At 24.3% G+C, this 14,220-nt stretch overlaps 1 protein-coding gene across 4 annotated transcripts in view; it reads right to left on the reverse strand.

Moving 5' to 3' along the window:
• The window catches only part of LOC107454939 (phospholipid-transporting ATPase ABCA3), a 61,367-nt gene that overhangs the window by 39,653 nt on the left and 7,494 nt on the right, over positions 1–14,220 (reverse strand). For 2 of the 4 annotated variants that reach the window (XM_043042671.2, XM_071177510.1), the window contains 4 exons: positions 7,520–7,900; positions 5,002–5,229; positions 2,403–2,500; positions 1,391–1,546 (listed from right to left, as the gene is read on the reverse strand). In XM_043042671.2, the coding sequence (XP_042898605.1) occupies positions 1,391–1,546; positions 2,403–2,500; positions 5,002–5,229; positions 7,520–7,883 (846 nt within the window). In that variant the 5' untranslated portion in view covers positions 7,884–7,900. Of the gene's footprint in view, positions 1–1,390; positions 1,547–2,402; positions 2,501–5,001; positions 5,230–7,519; positions 7,901–11,496; positions 11,542–13,106; positions 13,192–14,220 lie in introns of those variants that run through there. The other 2 variants (XM_043042669.2, XM_043042673.2) reach the window with 2 other exon arrangements.

Genomic DNA, 14,220 nt, shown 5'->3' on the forward strand with positions numbered 1-14,220 from the left:
GTTAAATAATTTTAAAAATATATGGGGGGAGAAAAAATGGATAAAAAATTTTGAAAAATCCGGAAAATAAAAGATATAATCTTTTCATCAGCTCACACGATTATATCCGGAAAAAAGAGTGCTTTCTAATATTGCATTATTTTTATTTCCCCCCTTTTTCATTGTTCTGTAATTTTTCCCTTGTTTTCTCTACATTTTGAACTTATTTTATGAGTTCTATTTACTTGCAGGTTATGCGCAATAAATAAAACTTATTTTTTTTCTTAATATTCTTCGCGTTCTTTTGTTTTTATTTATTATGCTACATATATATATATATTTCTGATGCTCTAATTGCAAGTAAAAATATATTTCATTATTTTTTTATCATAAAAAATAGATTAATAGTTGTTCCTGTTAATCTGTTATATATCTGAATTACATTTGAACTAAAATATCCTAAAACAGTAGTTAAATTTTTTTTTTTCATTCATATTCACAAATTTATCAATATAACTGATCAATAATTTATCAATAGCTGATTTTGTAAAATGTTTTGTAAATGTATTTCAATGAGGAATAATTGTATCTCTTAGATCTAAATAAGTGCAAATTTGAAAAATTATTGTTTGGTAGATTTCACCTTTTACCGCAGAAAAAAGATAGTGGTGTTTCATTCTGTATTTCATAACCATAAACTATCAAAATGCTAATTACGATATTTTTTCACTTATTTTGACCTAAATTAATGAAAAATGTGCTTAAAAAATTTCTGCGTCAAAAAGTTAAGATGTCAAATCATTTTTAAAAGAAAATGAAAAAAACTGAGACAATTGAGCAAACACTGCAATCAAGTTTTATGCCTTGGTATAAGTCAGCCCCACGTCAGCCTTGCACTTTAAAAAAGAATAAAATGCAATTTACATGTTTTTAACACATAAATATCTGTTATTAAAGCACAGAAAACAGTATTACTTAAAGAATTTTTTTAAAAACATAACCATGAAGTTTAAATGAAAAACAGAAATAAATTGTTCCGACTGTTGAAGATATTAACCAAAAATATTTTCACATTTTGCACAAACACTATAATGAAAGGCAATTAGCAATTATAAAATTTTGTGAAAACTTCTGTTTTATCCTCACCCTACTTTCAAAATCACCAATTACTATGATTCTCTTATTTTGAATTCCTTTTTTGTCCTGTTCTACACATTAACAATAAAATTAGTACATTTTTGTTACAATTTACAATATCAATACACGCAAATAAACAAAATATGCATCATATTTTATACTACTAAATATAAATTTTTTGCTAAATTTCTGAAACAAATTTAATAAGTTAAATATATTGAATAAATAGTTGGTAAATATATTTTATTTGTCCATTTAAAAATCAATCACTTACTTTTGAACCATTAGATTTTTCTTCAATGATTCTTCGAACCAGGTTTATAATAAATATCAAATAGCCAGCACAGACACAAGCTGGTACTAAAATGACTATGTTGAATTTATGTCGAGTATCTTGATGCTCAGGATAAGGGAATCTTTGCATACTGACCTAAATTTTTAAAAAAAAATTTTTGAATATTTATTCATAAGCAAATCATTATCAACAACTATAATTATTACCTTATTAAATCATTACAGACAAATCTCATTAATTCAAACCTCTGCTCAGGGTTTATGTTAGATTCATTTTTAGCCAATATGCTAAAATTTTATATAAAAATGCTAAAATAAATCTAAATATCTTTGCATTTTTACTGAAGTATTTAAACAGTATATTAACACCTTTCTTAAAATTCCTACTATTGATTCTATCTATACAGCTATAGGGAAATATTTATTAAGCAAGAGAAAATTCTGTGTCATGAACAAGCATTGAAATGCATTTAGCGAATATAATATATATATATAACTTTGAGAACTGCAAGAAATCTTGTTATTAAGTAAAATTTTAAATTTGTTTAATAAAAAAATTAAAGTAAAAATAGAATCTAAAATTCTTATATACAATTTTCGAGTAATATTTGTGATAAATATATAAAAAAAATGAATAGTTGTTAATGAGTTGTGTGATACAATTAAAGACACTAGAAATAATATATTGCTCGTATTTTACAACAATAAAAATCAAATAATTGATTAAAAAAATAACCATTTTTTGCATACAGATTAGAAAAAAGCGCATTGGTTTTGTTAGCTTTTGTGTAATCTATGGTATCAAAAGAAGAGAAATTATTTTTTAAAAAAATTGTGTATGATTGTAGCAGTTAGAAATCTATCTTTAATTTCTAAATACTTATTCTCACACTTGTTAAATATTTTTACAGGGGTAGGCTCAATTCATATTTATTAACAAAAAATGTAAATGAAAATTAATTCTCCAACAATTAAACCAAAATATACCAAACCTGATAATCTAACTTTTTTCCAGTATCATTCATTTTTTGTTGAATGAAAGTTTCTTCAACAGCAGTCTGCCATGCAAGAAAGATAGAATCTTGATACTCTGAAAATAATTATTCAAGTTAAAAGTATTAATTCAACAGACATACAATGAGAATTTAATGTTACACAGTAAAAATCAGAGAAAAACAAATTTATGCAAAAAATCTTAAGAAATCAGAAGAAAAAAACATAAATTACTGTGGTTTCTCAGTTAAATAATTTTAAAAATATATATAAATAGTTTATCAACAAAAAACTACCAAAAACCATTTCTTTGCAACAAAATTTTATTAATTTTCATTATAATTTGAATTCTAGTACTATTTGCTATTAACAGTAGAAAAAATAAAACTTTTTTTAAATTATGGCTTCAATTTAAATTACAATCATAAAATTAGACTTGCATTTGCTTTCAGATGCATTCCATGCCAAAAGAACAGAAAATAGTAGTACAACAATAAATCTTAATATTTGCAATTTTAAAAAAAAAAGTATGATAATATGCAGATTTGAAAGCTTTTAACTTTCACCTCAACTATAAGTTCAAAATTGTAAGCACCTTTAGAATTAATTCATCCACATATTTTAATAAAAATTTGATACTTCAAAACAATTACAACATGTTAGACAGTTATTAAATTTTATTAACTTTTGTTATTTATTAGAACTTTTGTATTATTTGTTGCAAAATAATTGAAAATAATAGGTTTTCTAATTATGATTCAAATAATGATTTCAATTTCTACTAGCATGAAACTTTACCAATATTTACTTGTCATACCAACCGTACATTGTTAGGTCAAAAAAAATAAAATACTCATTCTAAATTATAATATTTGCAACACAAAATAAGTAAAGTTTACATACTAAAAAAAGAGCAACTTAACTTTTGATCTTGGCACTGTATTATCAAATACTAAAATGCAATCTTAATGATTTAAGGGCCTAAACCTAAATATACGAATTAACTTGTGTATACCTTTTTTTAAGTTACGAATTAGACGGGGGGGAAAAGACATATTTTCTCTGAAGAAAATCTTTTTTGATAAATTTGGTATCTTGACCCTCAAAATATGAAGGGTAACCACAATTTGATCTGGAAAATATGAAGGTTAAAGTTTTAAATGTTAAAATGGTTAAAGTTTTGGCCAATTAATGCTAATATCCCTTTTTTTTTCAAACTGAATAGAATCAAAGAGGTGAAATTTTCATATTTTTGTGAGATATTTGATCGATTTTTAATAAATTTTCGATTTGTCTTTAAAAATTACACAAGTTAAAAATAATCTAAAAAATTTACAAATCTTAGAATTCAAAATATTTTTGACCATCATTAAAATAAACAATAAAAAGTAATAAATAGTAATAAAAATTTATAATTTAATAATCTTTAAAATAATATTTTTGGATAAACAAATTTTAAACTTATGGACAAAAAATATTTGACTTTCTAAATAGTTCCAAAGATATAGTGAAATACCTAAAAACAGATATTAACGCTAGGGCGATAAAAGTTTCAACTGCTCTCTGGATTTAACTTTTAGGACCCAGAAGTTCCGAATTCCGGTCATGCCTTGCATTTTGAGAATCAAGAATCCAAGTTAGTCAGAAAAAAAGCATATTTAAATTGAAAAAATACAATTTTGTCTCTGAGTTGGTAACTAAAGACGTTGTCTGCACAAATATTTCAATATATTTAGGGGTTAGTGTCAAGAGTCATTCAGATTTCAGCTTAATATGTGAAAATCCAATTATTAGATAAAAAGTACAAAGATGTTCCGTTTTTTAATTTGCACTGTATAATTGCACAGTGATCTTGAACTCTTCAACTATAAATCAAACATTTCTAAACACCTTTTGGATTTTATGCCCTATCAAATTTTCTTAAAATATTGATATGGCAAGGTATTTTGTTTACAAAAAAAAAATTTTAAAATCAAAATAAAGTTAGAAATTCTATTTTTAAACAGATATTTTAATTAATTTTATTCAGCACTTTTTATTTATAATTTTCACTATCAGTAATAAATTAATCAAAATTTTTGCAAATATTTTTTACTTTAAAATAATTATAATAGCATAGAAATAATAAATTTAAAATAACCAATGAATAAGCAATATTAATTGCTCTTTTATATATTTACTTTTCATTCATAGACATCTCACACCTAAAGAACAAAAAGTTCTTAGGTTATTTTATAAATTACAAATCTGTTATAAAATAAGGTACACGGCCATGAAGATTTGGAAATCGTTAGTTCAGGAGACTTTAACTAATGGTTTAAATTTTTTATGATCCTTCAGCTTAATGCTGAATCAAATTTTAATTAATGACAATACATTAGCAATAAATATATATACCTGCATATATCTTCACACTTAAGTTAGAAATTAAGTTCTTAAGTAGACACTTTAATAAATTTTATCCATAAAGCATAACCTCCAGTATTTTCAATATTTTAACAAATAATTTAACATGTTTAAGAGTATTTTTTTTACATAAAATAATAATGTCTCTTAGACAAACAATGAAAAAGCAATTAAATTGATGTTTATATTTACTTGTTTCAATGTGAGGACCATTTACTCGATACTTCAGATCGTTATTGAAGGTACTCTCAAAATCCTTGAAACCATACCTTATTTTATAGTCAAGAGAGTCTGGAAATTGCTTCAGATCAAGTGCAAAATTGTTGAAAACAGTTCCTATCAAACTGATTTGTTTATTGACGCTTCGTTTATACAGACAATATGATTCTAAATCTTTCTCAGAATTCTCAGAATGGAGAGCTAAAAATAAATTTTGTTTAAATAATTATTAAAAATAATTTTGAAAAATATTTAACAAAAACATCATTACAGCCCAATACATTTTTTTTAAATATAGAATAATTTTCTGATCACATGTAATAATTCTAACCTTCTAAATGATCAGTTTAAAAATGCCTGGTGCAAACAAGTGGTCGTTTCTTCAAATAGGGAATGATTACACTTGATTTATGTTTATGAAGAGCTTTTTTTTTATTTTATTACTTATTAGAACACCCAACTGAAACCTATCACTCCAATACAGCATTAAAGTTAAAAATTTTACTTCATTTCTCAGAAAAGCACTTTAAAAAGCATTAAATGTTTATGTGATATCAAAAAAAATGCTTGAAGTGGAGAGGCATGGCATTTGATAGCAGAGGATTTAAAGAAATCATTAAACCCCTTTTTTATATTACTAAACAAATAAACTTAAAACATCTTGTAATCCTTTTGAATGAAAAACATAAGAAGTATCACCTTTTAGATTTTTATTCTCAATGATCATGATGGTGTATAGTACTCATAAGAAAAGAAGATAAAAGATATGGCATCATTTGCAAAAATCTATGCATTCATTATGCTTAAAAAGATAATATGCTTGTAAAATAGATAAATGATATAATGTATAGAAATCAATACCTTTCTCTATGTTTAAATGGATATAATGTACGTAAAATCGATTAAGGATGTAATGTACAAAAATCTATGCATTCATTATGCTTGAAAGGATGTAATGTTTGTAAAAAAGATACAGGATATAATGTTCAAAAGGACAATAAATGAAGCATTCAAAAACTTAACTTGTTTACTCTTCTTTTTAAATGTCAGTCCCCTTGATGTAGCGACATGCAGAATTCTCATATTTTCTGAGGTAGTTCTTGTTCATACATTACAGTTAATTTATAAATTCTAACAAGCAAAAAATGTTTCTTTAATTATTTAAAATATTTTTTCTTAACCTTACCAGTTAATAATTCAAATATTGTTCAAGTTCTTTAGATATTTTTATCAAATATGGGCAAAGTATTCAAATGTATCTCATTCTAGCATTCTTAACATAAAAAGCTGCACACTGTCATAATGTAATTGCATTAATAATGATATTAATACATAGTACTAATGATTACTAACTACATTTTTGAGAATTTCTATCTGCTAGGCACAAGTCTCACTAAACACAACAAATAAATCAAATATTTTTTATATTACAATCTGGCAACATGTTAAGAGCCTAAAATGTTATTGTCTTTTCTTTTAACCTTCATGATGTAGCAATGATGAAACAAAAAATTCATGTATAGGCTGCTTATAAGACATAGATCTATAAAGAACTTATTATTACTTAAAAGGTTTAGCTGCTAGCTTATTTCTTTCTTTCAACAGGATGGATGAAAATAATTAAAATTAACTGCACTACTATAATGTGCATCCTTTGAGGACTCAACATAACACGCATTTGAGGATTTAAATTTTTTTTATAAGGCTACAATGATTTTTCCATAACTGTACATAACTGCTAAATAAAAAACTTTAAATAATGATTTTTCTTCTTACTTTTTTTAAAGAAATAACGAATAACATGCCTTAGAAATACTGTTACATGGTGTAAATTTTTTAAATTTGAGTTAAAACTAAACTGCTAAGTTTGTACTGGCTTTAACTAAGTTTAAGCTATAACTTTTAGAATAATTTTTATAACAGTGGGATTACATTTGTTATTAAACTATTGTAAAAGTTTCGTTCTGAGAATGCATTAATGAATATTATTATTAAGGATCAGTGCACTTGCAAGTGCTAATAAAATTTTTTTAATTGTTTAAAATACTTTATGAGTCAAAACCTAATTTAAATTTCGCTAAATACATCTACAAAATAACACCTATAACACCCAAAATAATTTCAGCTAAAATAATTCAAATTAAATTTTAAATTAAAAAAAATACTTAGCAATTTTAATAAAATGGTGCAACTAAAAATGTTCTCGCACTTGCTTTCCTCTTTTTGTTTTTAATTCAAAGCATAAACACTGATTATTTTAGAAATTTTAACTTTGAAGCCTTCTTTATGAACACAAATGATCTTGAATGATGTCATCAAAAAAAAATTTTATATTTTAATCCAGACATTTGTTTAACTCATTGCAAATCTTTAGTAATTCATAGTTCTTGACTATTTTTATATTTTATACTTAAATGTGAAAAATGTTTACACCATTAAAATTATGCTTACAAACAATAAATGAAAATATATTATCAAAAATTGAACTTACTTATATTTCCAGAGTAATTAGCATTAACAGTAAATCTTTCAACGACACTTTTCATAAAGTTATCAATAACATCATTTGAAGGAGCATAAACAAGCTCTAAAGTGTAATTTTTAATTTGTTTAGATTTATATGGAGAGAAGGGTGAGTAGAACGTAGCATTAACATGTCTCGATTTGGGCATTTCTTCCCAATCATAATTTTGAGAACTTGGTGAAGATGTTTCTGATAGAATTATAGGAAGAATGCATGCTAATAAAACAGGAATAACAAGTTCAAATACTGTATAAATGTAATGGCGTTTTCGCAGCAACAGTCCTTTATACAATAATATTACAAACTGATGAAAACCGTTGATTTTCCCCATTTTCAAAAAATTTTTCTCTGAAAAATAAAACAAAGGTAAAGTATAATAAATATAATAAGAAGGTATTTTTATTAAAATCATTAATCTTAGAGGAGAAAGAACTACTTAGTAATTTTTAAAAGAAAGAAAACTTAAAACAGTTTATACTATTTTAGTGACATTAATAAAACAAATTTATAATTTATTCCAGTTTAGAAAAGAATTATTCTGTAGTCACAAAATAAGAAAAAAGCAGAAATATTTGAAAATTTTAATAGTACAAAAATAAGTTTAATTTTTTAACAAGAGTAAAGTTATTGCAATTTAAAATCCAAAACATTAAAAGCTTATGTTAACCAAAATAGTTTTATTAATTTTGAATAATTCAAAATTTATATGCAATTTCGAGACTCAATAAAAAAGTAATCAACGAATTACCTAAAGATTTTGATAAAATCTATATTTGGGTCAATATCTATTGCACAGAATTGTTTTTATTTATTTATTTATTTTGTATAATTTCAATCAAATTCCAGAAAACAAGCATTTTTCAACTTTGTTAAAATAACATTATAATATTAATATTTAATTTTAAATTTGCTTCTGTAGCAGCATTTTTAATATTTTGTATAACTTTAAAATAGTATGCCCTATTTACATCATCAAATTGTTATTTAGACAAAACAATTAAAAAATTATTAAATTTAAAAAAATATGGAAAAAGTACACTTGTAAGAAATAGGTTTTTCATACCCAAGTGGAAAACTACTTTTTAATAAGAATCAAACATTAAAACAGTTTGTAATTGTAATCTAGTTGAAATAATAGTTTTGATATACAAGCTATTTAACACATAATTGGGAAGAACAATAAATTCAATTAATTTCTTAAGAAACCAACAAAAAAAATTTTGTTTTGTTTCTCTTAATGTCTTGCATGAAGAATTATAGTAAAATTTAATTTTATAAACACCATTTAATTAAAAACCACAGCTACAAATAACATAAAAGCTACTAACTTTATAATCAAATACTTAATACCTTTAAGTATAAATACTCAGAAAACTCTTAGATAATATGCAAAAGGCATTTCTAACTAGATATTTTTAACACATATTTTATTTTTACATACCTAATCATAAAATCAATAATTATAATCAATGAAATATAACTAAAACATTTTAAAGAAGAAATTTTCATCTAACAATAACTTAATTTCTATTTATAAATTTAAGAATTATATTTAATTTTAAAAAAATGTTTGATAAAGCTTTACAGCCTTTCTAATATTCTGAACTTAAAGTTATGAAAAAGTAAGCATTTTAAAGCTCATATTTTATTATAGAATATTTATTTTTAAAAAAGAAAAATTAAAAATTTTCAACTGCATAACTTGAAATTGTGAAGGATGAGTTACTTCCTTTTTCACATTGTCATAGCTTTAAAGTATCGTGCTTAAGAATTAGAAAATTAATGTTATGGTAAAAAATCATTCTGTATTACTTTAATTATTTGTTATATTATTATTTATTATATCATTATTTATTATAAACAAAATTAATAACTGAAATATTTAAAGAAAATACATTAATATTAAAAAAAAATGATTGAAAATAAATTTTTAATAAGAATTAAACCAGTTGAGAAAAGACTTAAAGCATTTTTTATATGTAGTTATATTTTAAAACAGGATAGTTCAAACATTAAAAATATTACAAAAACACATAATTCATAAATAAATGAACATATTTTTTAAAAAACAATATAACAAACTAAAATCCACAAAAAAATTAATGTAGTATAATTTTTAAATTCTTTTTAAAACTGCAAAAAATTATAGGAAACTAATTTTTTTAAGAAAAAAAATAAATGTGAAAAATGTTCAACTGTCTTGTACAATATTAAATTTCATTTGCTTTAATTTAAACTATTCTTTTAAGATTTAGCACTAAATAATTGCATTGGTCATTTTTAGTTTCTTCCATTTCACCCAGTTTTTCCACTTTCTTCCACTGTTCTGGAAGAAATAGGTTATATCCAGACAAAATGTGAACTCCTAACAATAAAACTCCTTTAGCTCATATAAAAGATTTAACATGATAGTTAAAAAACTAATCATGTTAACTTCAAATTAATTACCATGGGCATTGAAACTACACATTAAAAAGCAAAAATTGAGGAACACCAAGGTTATGAAATCATTAAAAATTAACAACATACCATTTTGGTAATTGAAAAAAATATCGAAAATATCATGGAAGATAAACAATAAACATAATCATCGACTGAAAGAACATTAAAAATTAACAAGTCTATTAGCTAAATGATAATAGAATTGATAATGAGAAACACCACACCTAATTCAGGCAGATAGGAAAAAGAAATTACATACAGTGCAAAAATGTAAATTAATGATTCTAATAAAAGAGAAATCACTTTCTGAATAAGTTTTCCTATCATTTGCTTATAATTTATCTAATTATTATCCATTTAATGTTGCTTAGTGATAATGTGCAAAATATTTACTTGTTATACAAATATTCTTAAGTGTTACCTCACAAATAAACTAAGTCATGAAACATCCTTCTTCATTCTAATGCTGAGTTTGAGTGTTAGGAAATTGTCATAGTGTCGTCAGAAAAAGATAGTTACATAAAATGCAAGGAAAGATGGATTTTTAAAAAATTTTCTGATAAAAACTAAATTTTATTCAGTTGTATTTCTGTTTAATAGTCATGCTATTTTAATTTCAGTTATTTTATTACACTACTCTCATTAGCAACTAAGATAAAATACTAAATATTATACTTCAACAGATTTTCAACCCTCTATTGATTGATTGATTTCCTGAACACAACTAATTTTTTATGGTAAAGGTATGAAGAATTTTCAAGAAATTATTTCCATAATTATGATGAAAAAAAACTCTATAATCATATTAGCAACATAATAATTTAATATGTCACACAAATAAATTTAATATCAAAATTAAAAAGACTTGCATTTTAAGAAAATAATAGCTAATTCATATTTTTAACTATATGATATACACAGTTCAGTCACATTAATGTGACCACCTGTCAAAAGCCTCAATAACCACATTTGGCTGAGCGGACCGCTACGAAACGTGCAGGAAGAATGTCAATTAGGTTTCTGAAAGTGGTCACTGGGATGTTGAGCCATGCCGACTCCAGTGCCGTGGCCAGCTGCGCTAGATTACGCGGTTGAGGATCTATGGACCGAACAACCCGATCGAGGTGGTCCCACAGATTCTCGATTGGGTTCAAATCCGGTGAGTTTGCTGGCCAGGGGAGNACTTCAAAAAGTCAACAATGAATCCATGTTATAGGTAAATCATTTTTGTTATACAAAAACATCATATTGTCTTCTTAACACCAAAAGCCTATTTTTAAAAAGACAAATCAATTTTTAAAAACCTAAAAGTGAGAATAATAAAATATCATCTATCAGATTAAACTAAATAAATGACAATTAAACACCTAACATTAAACTAAATATTGGTTAACTTTGTTTCATGCCGAAGAAATTTTTTTTCATTCATTCAAATTGCTGATTTTATTAGAAGTTAAGTATTAAGTAATGTATTCAATATAAACATAACAAACAGGACATACTTAACAATGGAGTCTTTAATGAGTCATCTGTTTCCGAATCAGAACCTGAATTAAAATACACATTAAATCAATTATAAGAAAAAACTTCATTTAGATATAATTTTCAAACTTTATTACAGTAAACTTATTAGTAAATAAAATAAACTGAAAAAGAAAACTAATTTTCCTGGCAATCATAGTCTATTTCTAAACGAATTTAAAAATTGACAAAAGTTCTTATTATCTTTTTAATCTTCTTATCTGCGATTCATCCTAACCTGCTCCTAAAAGTAAAATTGTCCTGTAAGAAATTCTACTACTCATCTCATAAATCTTTCTTACAAGAAGACTAAGAATATTTCCATAATGAAATCTTGGGGTGACATTATTTTAATAGTCCTTTTAACTTCTTCTAAAGCCAACAGCTACCAAGATGGGTGTATACTAAGAAATAAAAATTACTGATTTCTCCAGAAAGATAGTATTAAATTATATTAGTAATTACATTATCAATTTTTCAGATATGCCCTATTCTTAAAGATAAAATATAATACAAAACACTAAAATATGCCCTTAGAGTTGAAAATAAACAATTTTTTTTAATAAAAATAAAAATTATTAAAGACCAATTGTTTTGGATAAAAAATATCAGATTTTAGTCCCTCAAACATAAATTTATTCCTTTTCCTTGCCTTTTTTGTTATTTTAGCCAAATTTCCCGATTTTTCAAAATGGATAAGATTTCTAACTTTTTCCTGTTTTGCAGCCCCCCTCAATCCCCTGGAATGTGTAGCAAAATTGGATGTCTACGGTGCGAAAAGAAAAAACAGAGCACAAGCAGATTTAGTTGGGGCAAAACATTAAATACATGTATAAAAAAATTCTTTTTCTTTATTAATAGTTGAAAGAGTTAATAAGATTATTTCTGAGTATCGAATTACATCATTGCTTTTCCTTCCTACACAAATATTTTATGAGTAAAATTAAAAGTCTTGAATGCTAAAATAACTCTTTTCATGTTCAGAAACTCTTTGTTACAATTATCAATTGATAAAATAATTTTAAATGTGAATATTAATCGATGGATAAAGAGATGGAAAACACACATTTTAAAAAGGAACCCACTTTAAGCAAAAGACTGGACCCACTTTGAAAATCCTTAGTGTCTAAAGCTAAAGTCTAGCATAATCAATATGTTATTGAAAATTTTGAATTATGTAACAAAAAATTCTTGTAACACTTCTGTTTCTCAGCTGCCATTTAATATTGATTTGTCAAAACTACTTTATAAAATAAAAATCCCATCCAAGTTAATTTTTTTTTCCTATTTATAATAATCTATTTTCCTTTATCTTAAGCATTTTCACCTTTAGGTTTGACAGTTTTAATTTTTTAAATTGCATGTGAGACTTGCATTAGTACATGGTAGCAATATTAAGTAATTTTTCCTATAGTTAAAAAATAAAAACACAAATGCATACAACATGCTTAATCAAAGAGTACAATTGATTTTTAAAATTGATTTTAACACAACAAATTTTATTACAAAGCAAAAATTTGTCTAAGTATGTTATCAATGATGAAATTAACATTTTAATCTTAATATATTATAATAATTATAAAATATTTACTCATGAAAATCACTTCTTGATTTGTACCATTTGTGAAAGAACCTATCTACATAAAAATTTTTAAAATTAAAACAATTTCAATTCAAATGCTTATTATTATAAATGAATATTTAAAAATTATTCTTTCTACTACTTGCATGTGCACATTGCCTTGTGATTTTTATTTAAAAAAAATAAAAATAATCTTATTTTTAATTTAAATAGGATTTTTTTATTTTTAAAAAAATACTGTCAGAAATTTAGTTTATATTTGGTTAAATTTTATAAATATAATTAAAAATAAAAAAATCATTAAAAATAAATCATAACAATTTCTAACCATATTGCATTAAAAACTATTTTATAGAAATACATTATGCACATAAATCCCTGATTAAAATGTATAGAAAATGGAAAAGAAGAACAGTAGGGAACCGATTATCCGGAATGGTCGGGACCATCGCTATTCCGGATAACTGATTTTTCTGGTTTTCTGAATCGCTACAAAAAGCCGTTTTTTTTATTGTTAAACCCAACTAAAAAAAAAATCTTTGGAAATAATCTTAAAAATAAGAAAAAACGATGAAGTAATACACTAGTAATGATTATTTCCAAAATGATGGTAAGGTAAACATCTTTAAAAAAAGAAAGAAAAATCGGAAAATCTTATGAGGAAAGAAAAAAAAAATTTTTTTAAATGGCGAGAAAATATATTGAATTTCGTTCCGGTTTTTTGGTTTTCCATGTTTTCTGACTTCCGGATAACGGGTTCTATACCGTATATCTATATTAACAACTGAAAAATTAATGCGAACAAAAAAATTTATCATTTATTTAAAAAAAAAATTAGAAGGCAAAATAAATCGTGTTGCTTTATACCCAACCTAAACTGTAATTTTACAAAATAATTTTGATAAAAATAATGCATAAACTTAACTATTTATTAAGAAGAAGAAGAAAAAAAAAAAGAATCTGAATTTATTTTTAAACAGCTTTCTATGCCTTATTAGTATCATGCCTGATTAGCATTTTCTTTTAATACTATATCTACTTTAAGATTCAAAAAAATATTTACAATATCAAAATAAAATGTGGTTTTGGAATTAAACGTCAAATAACATGATGGTTTTGGCGA

This window comes from Parasteatoda tepidariorum, chromosome 2 (assembly GCF_043381705.1).
Source record: "Parasteatoda tepidariorum isolate YZ-2023 chromosome 2, CAS_Ptep_4.0, whole genome shotgun sequence".
Lineage (NCBI taxonomy): Eukaryota > Metazoa > Arthropoda > Arachnida > Araneae > Theridiidae > Parasteatoda > Parasteatoda tepidariorum.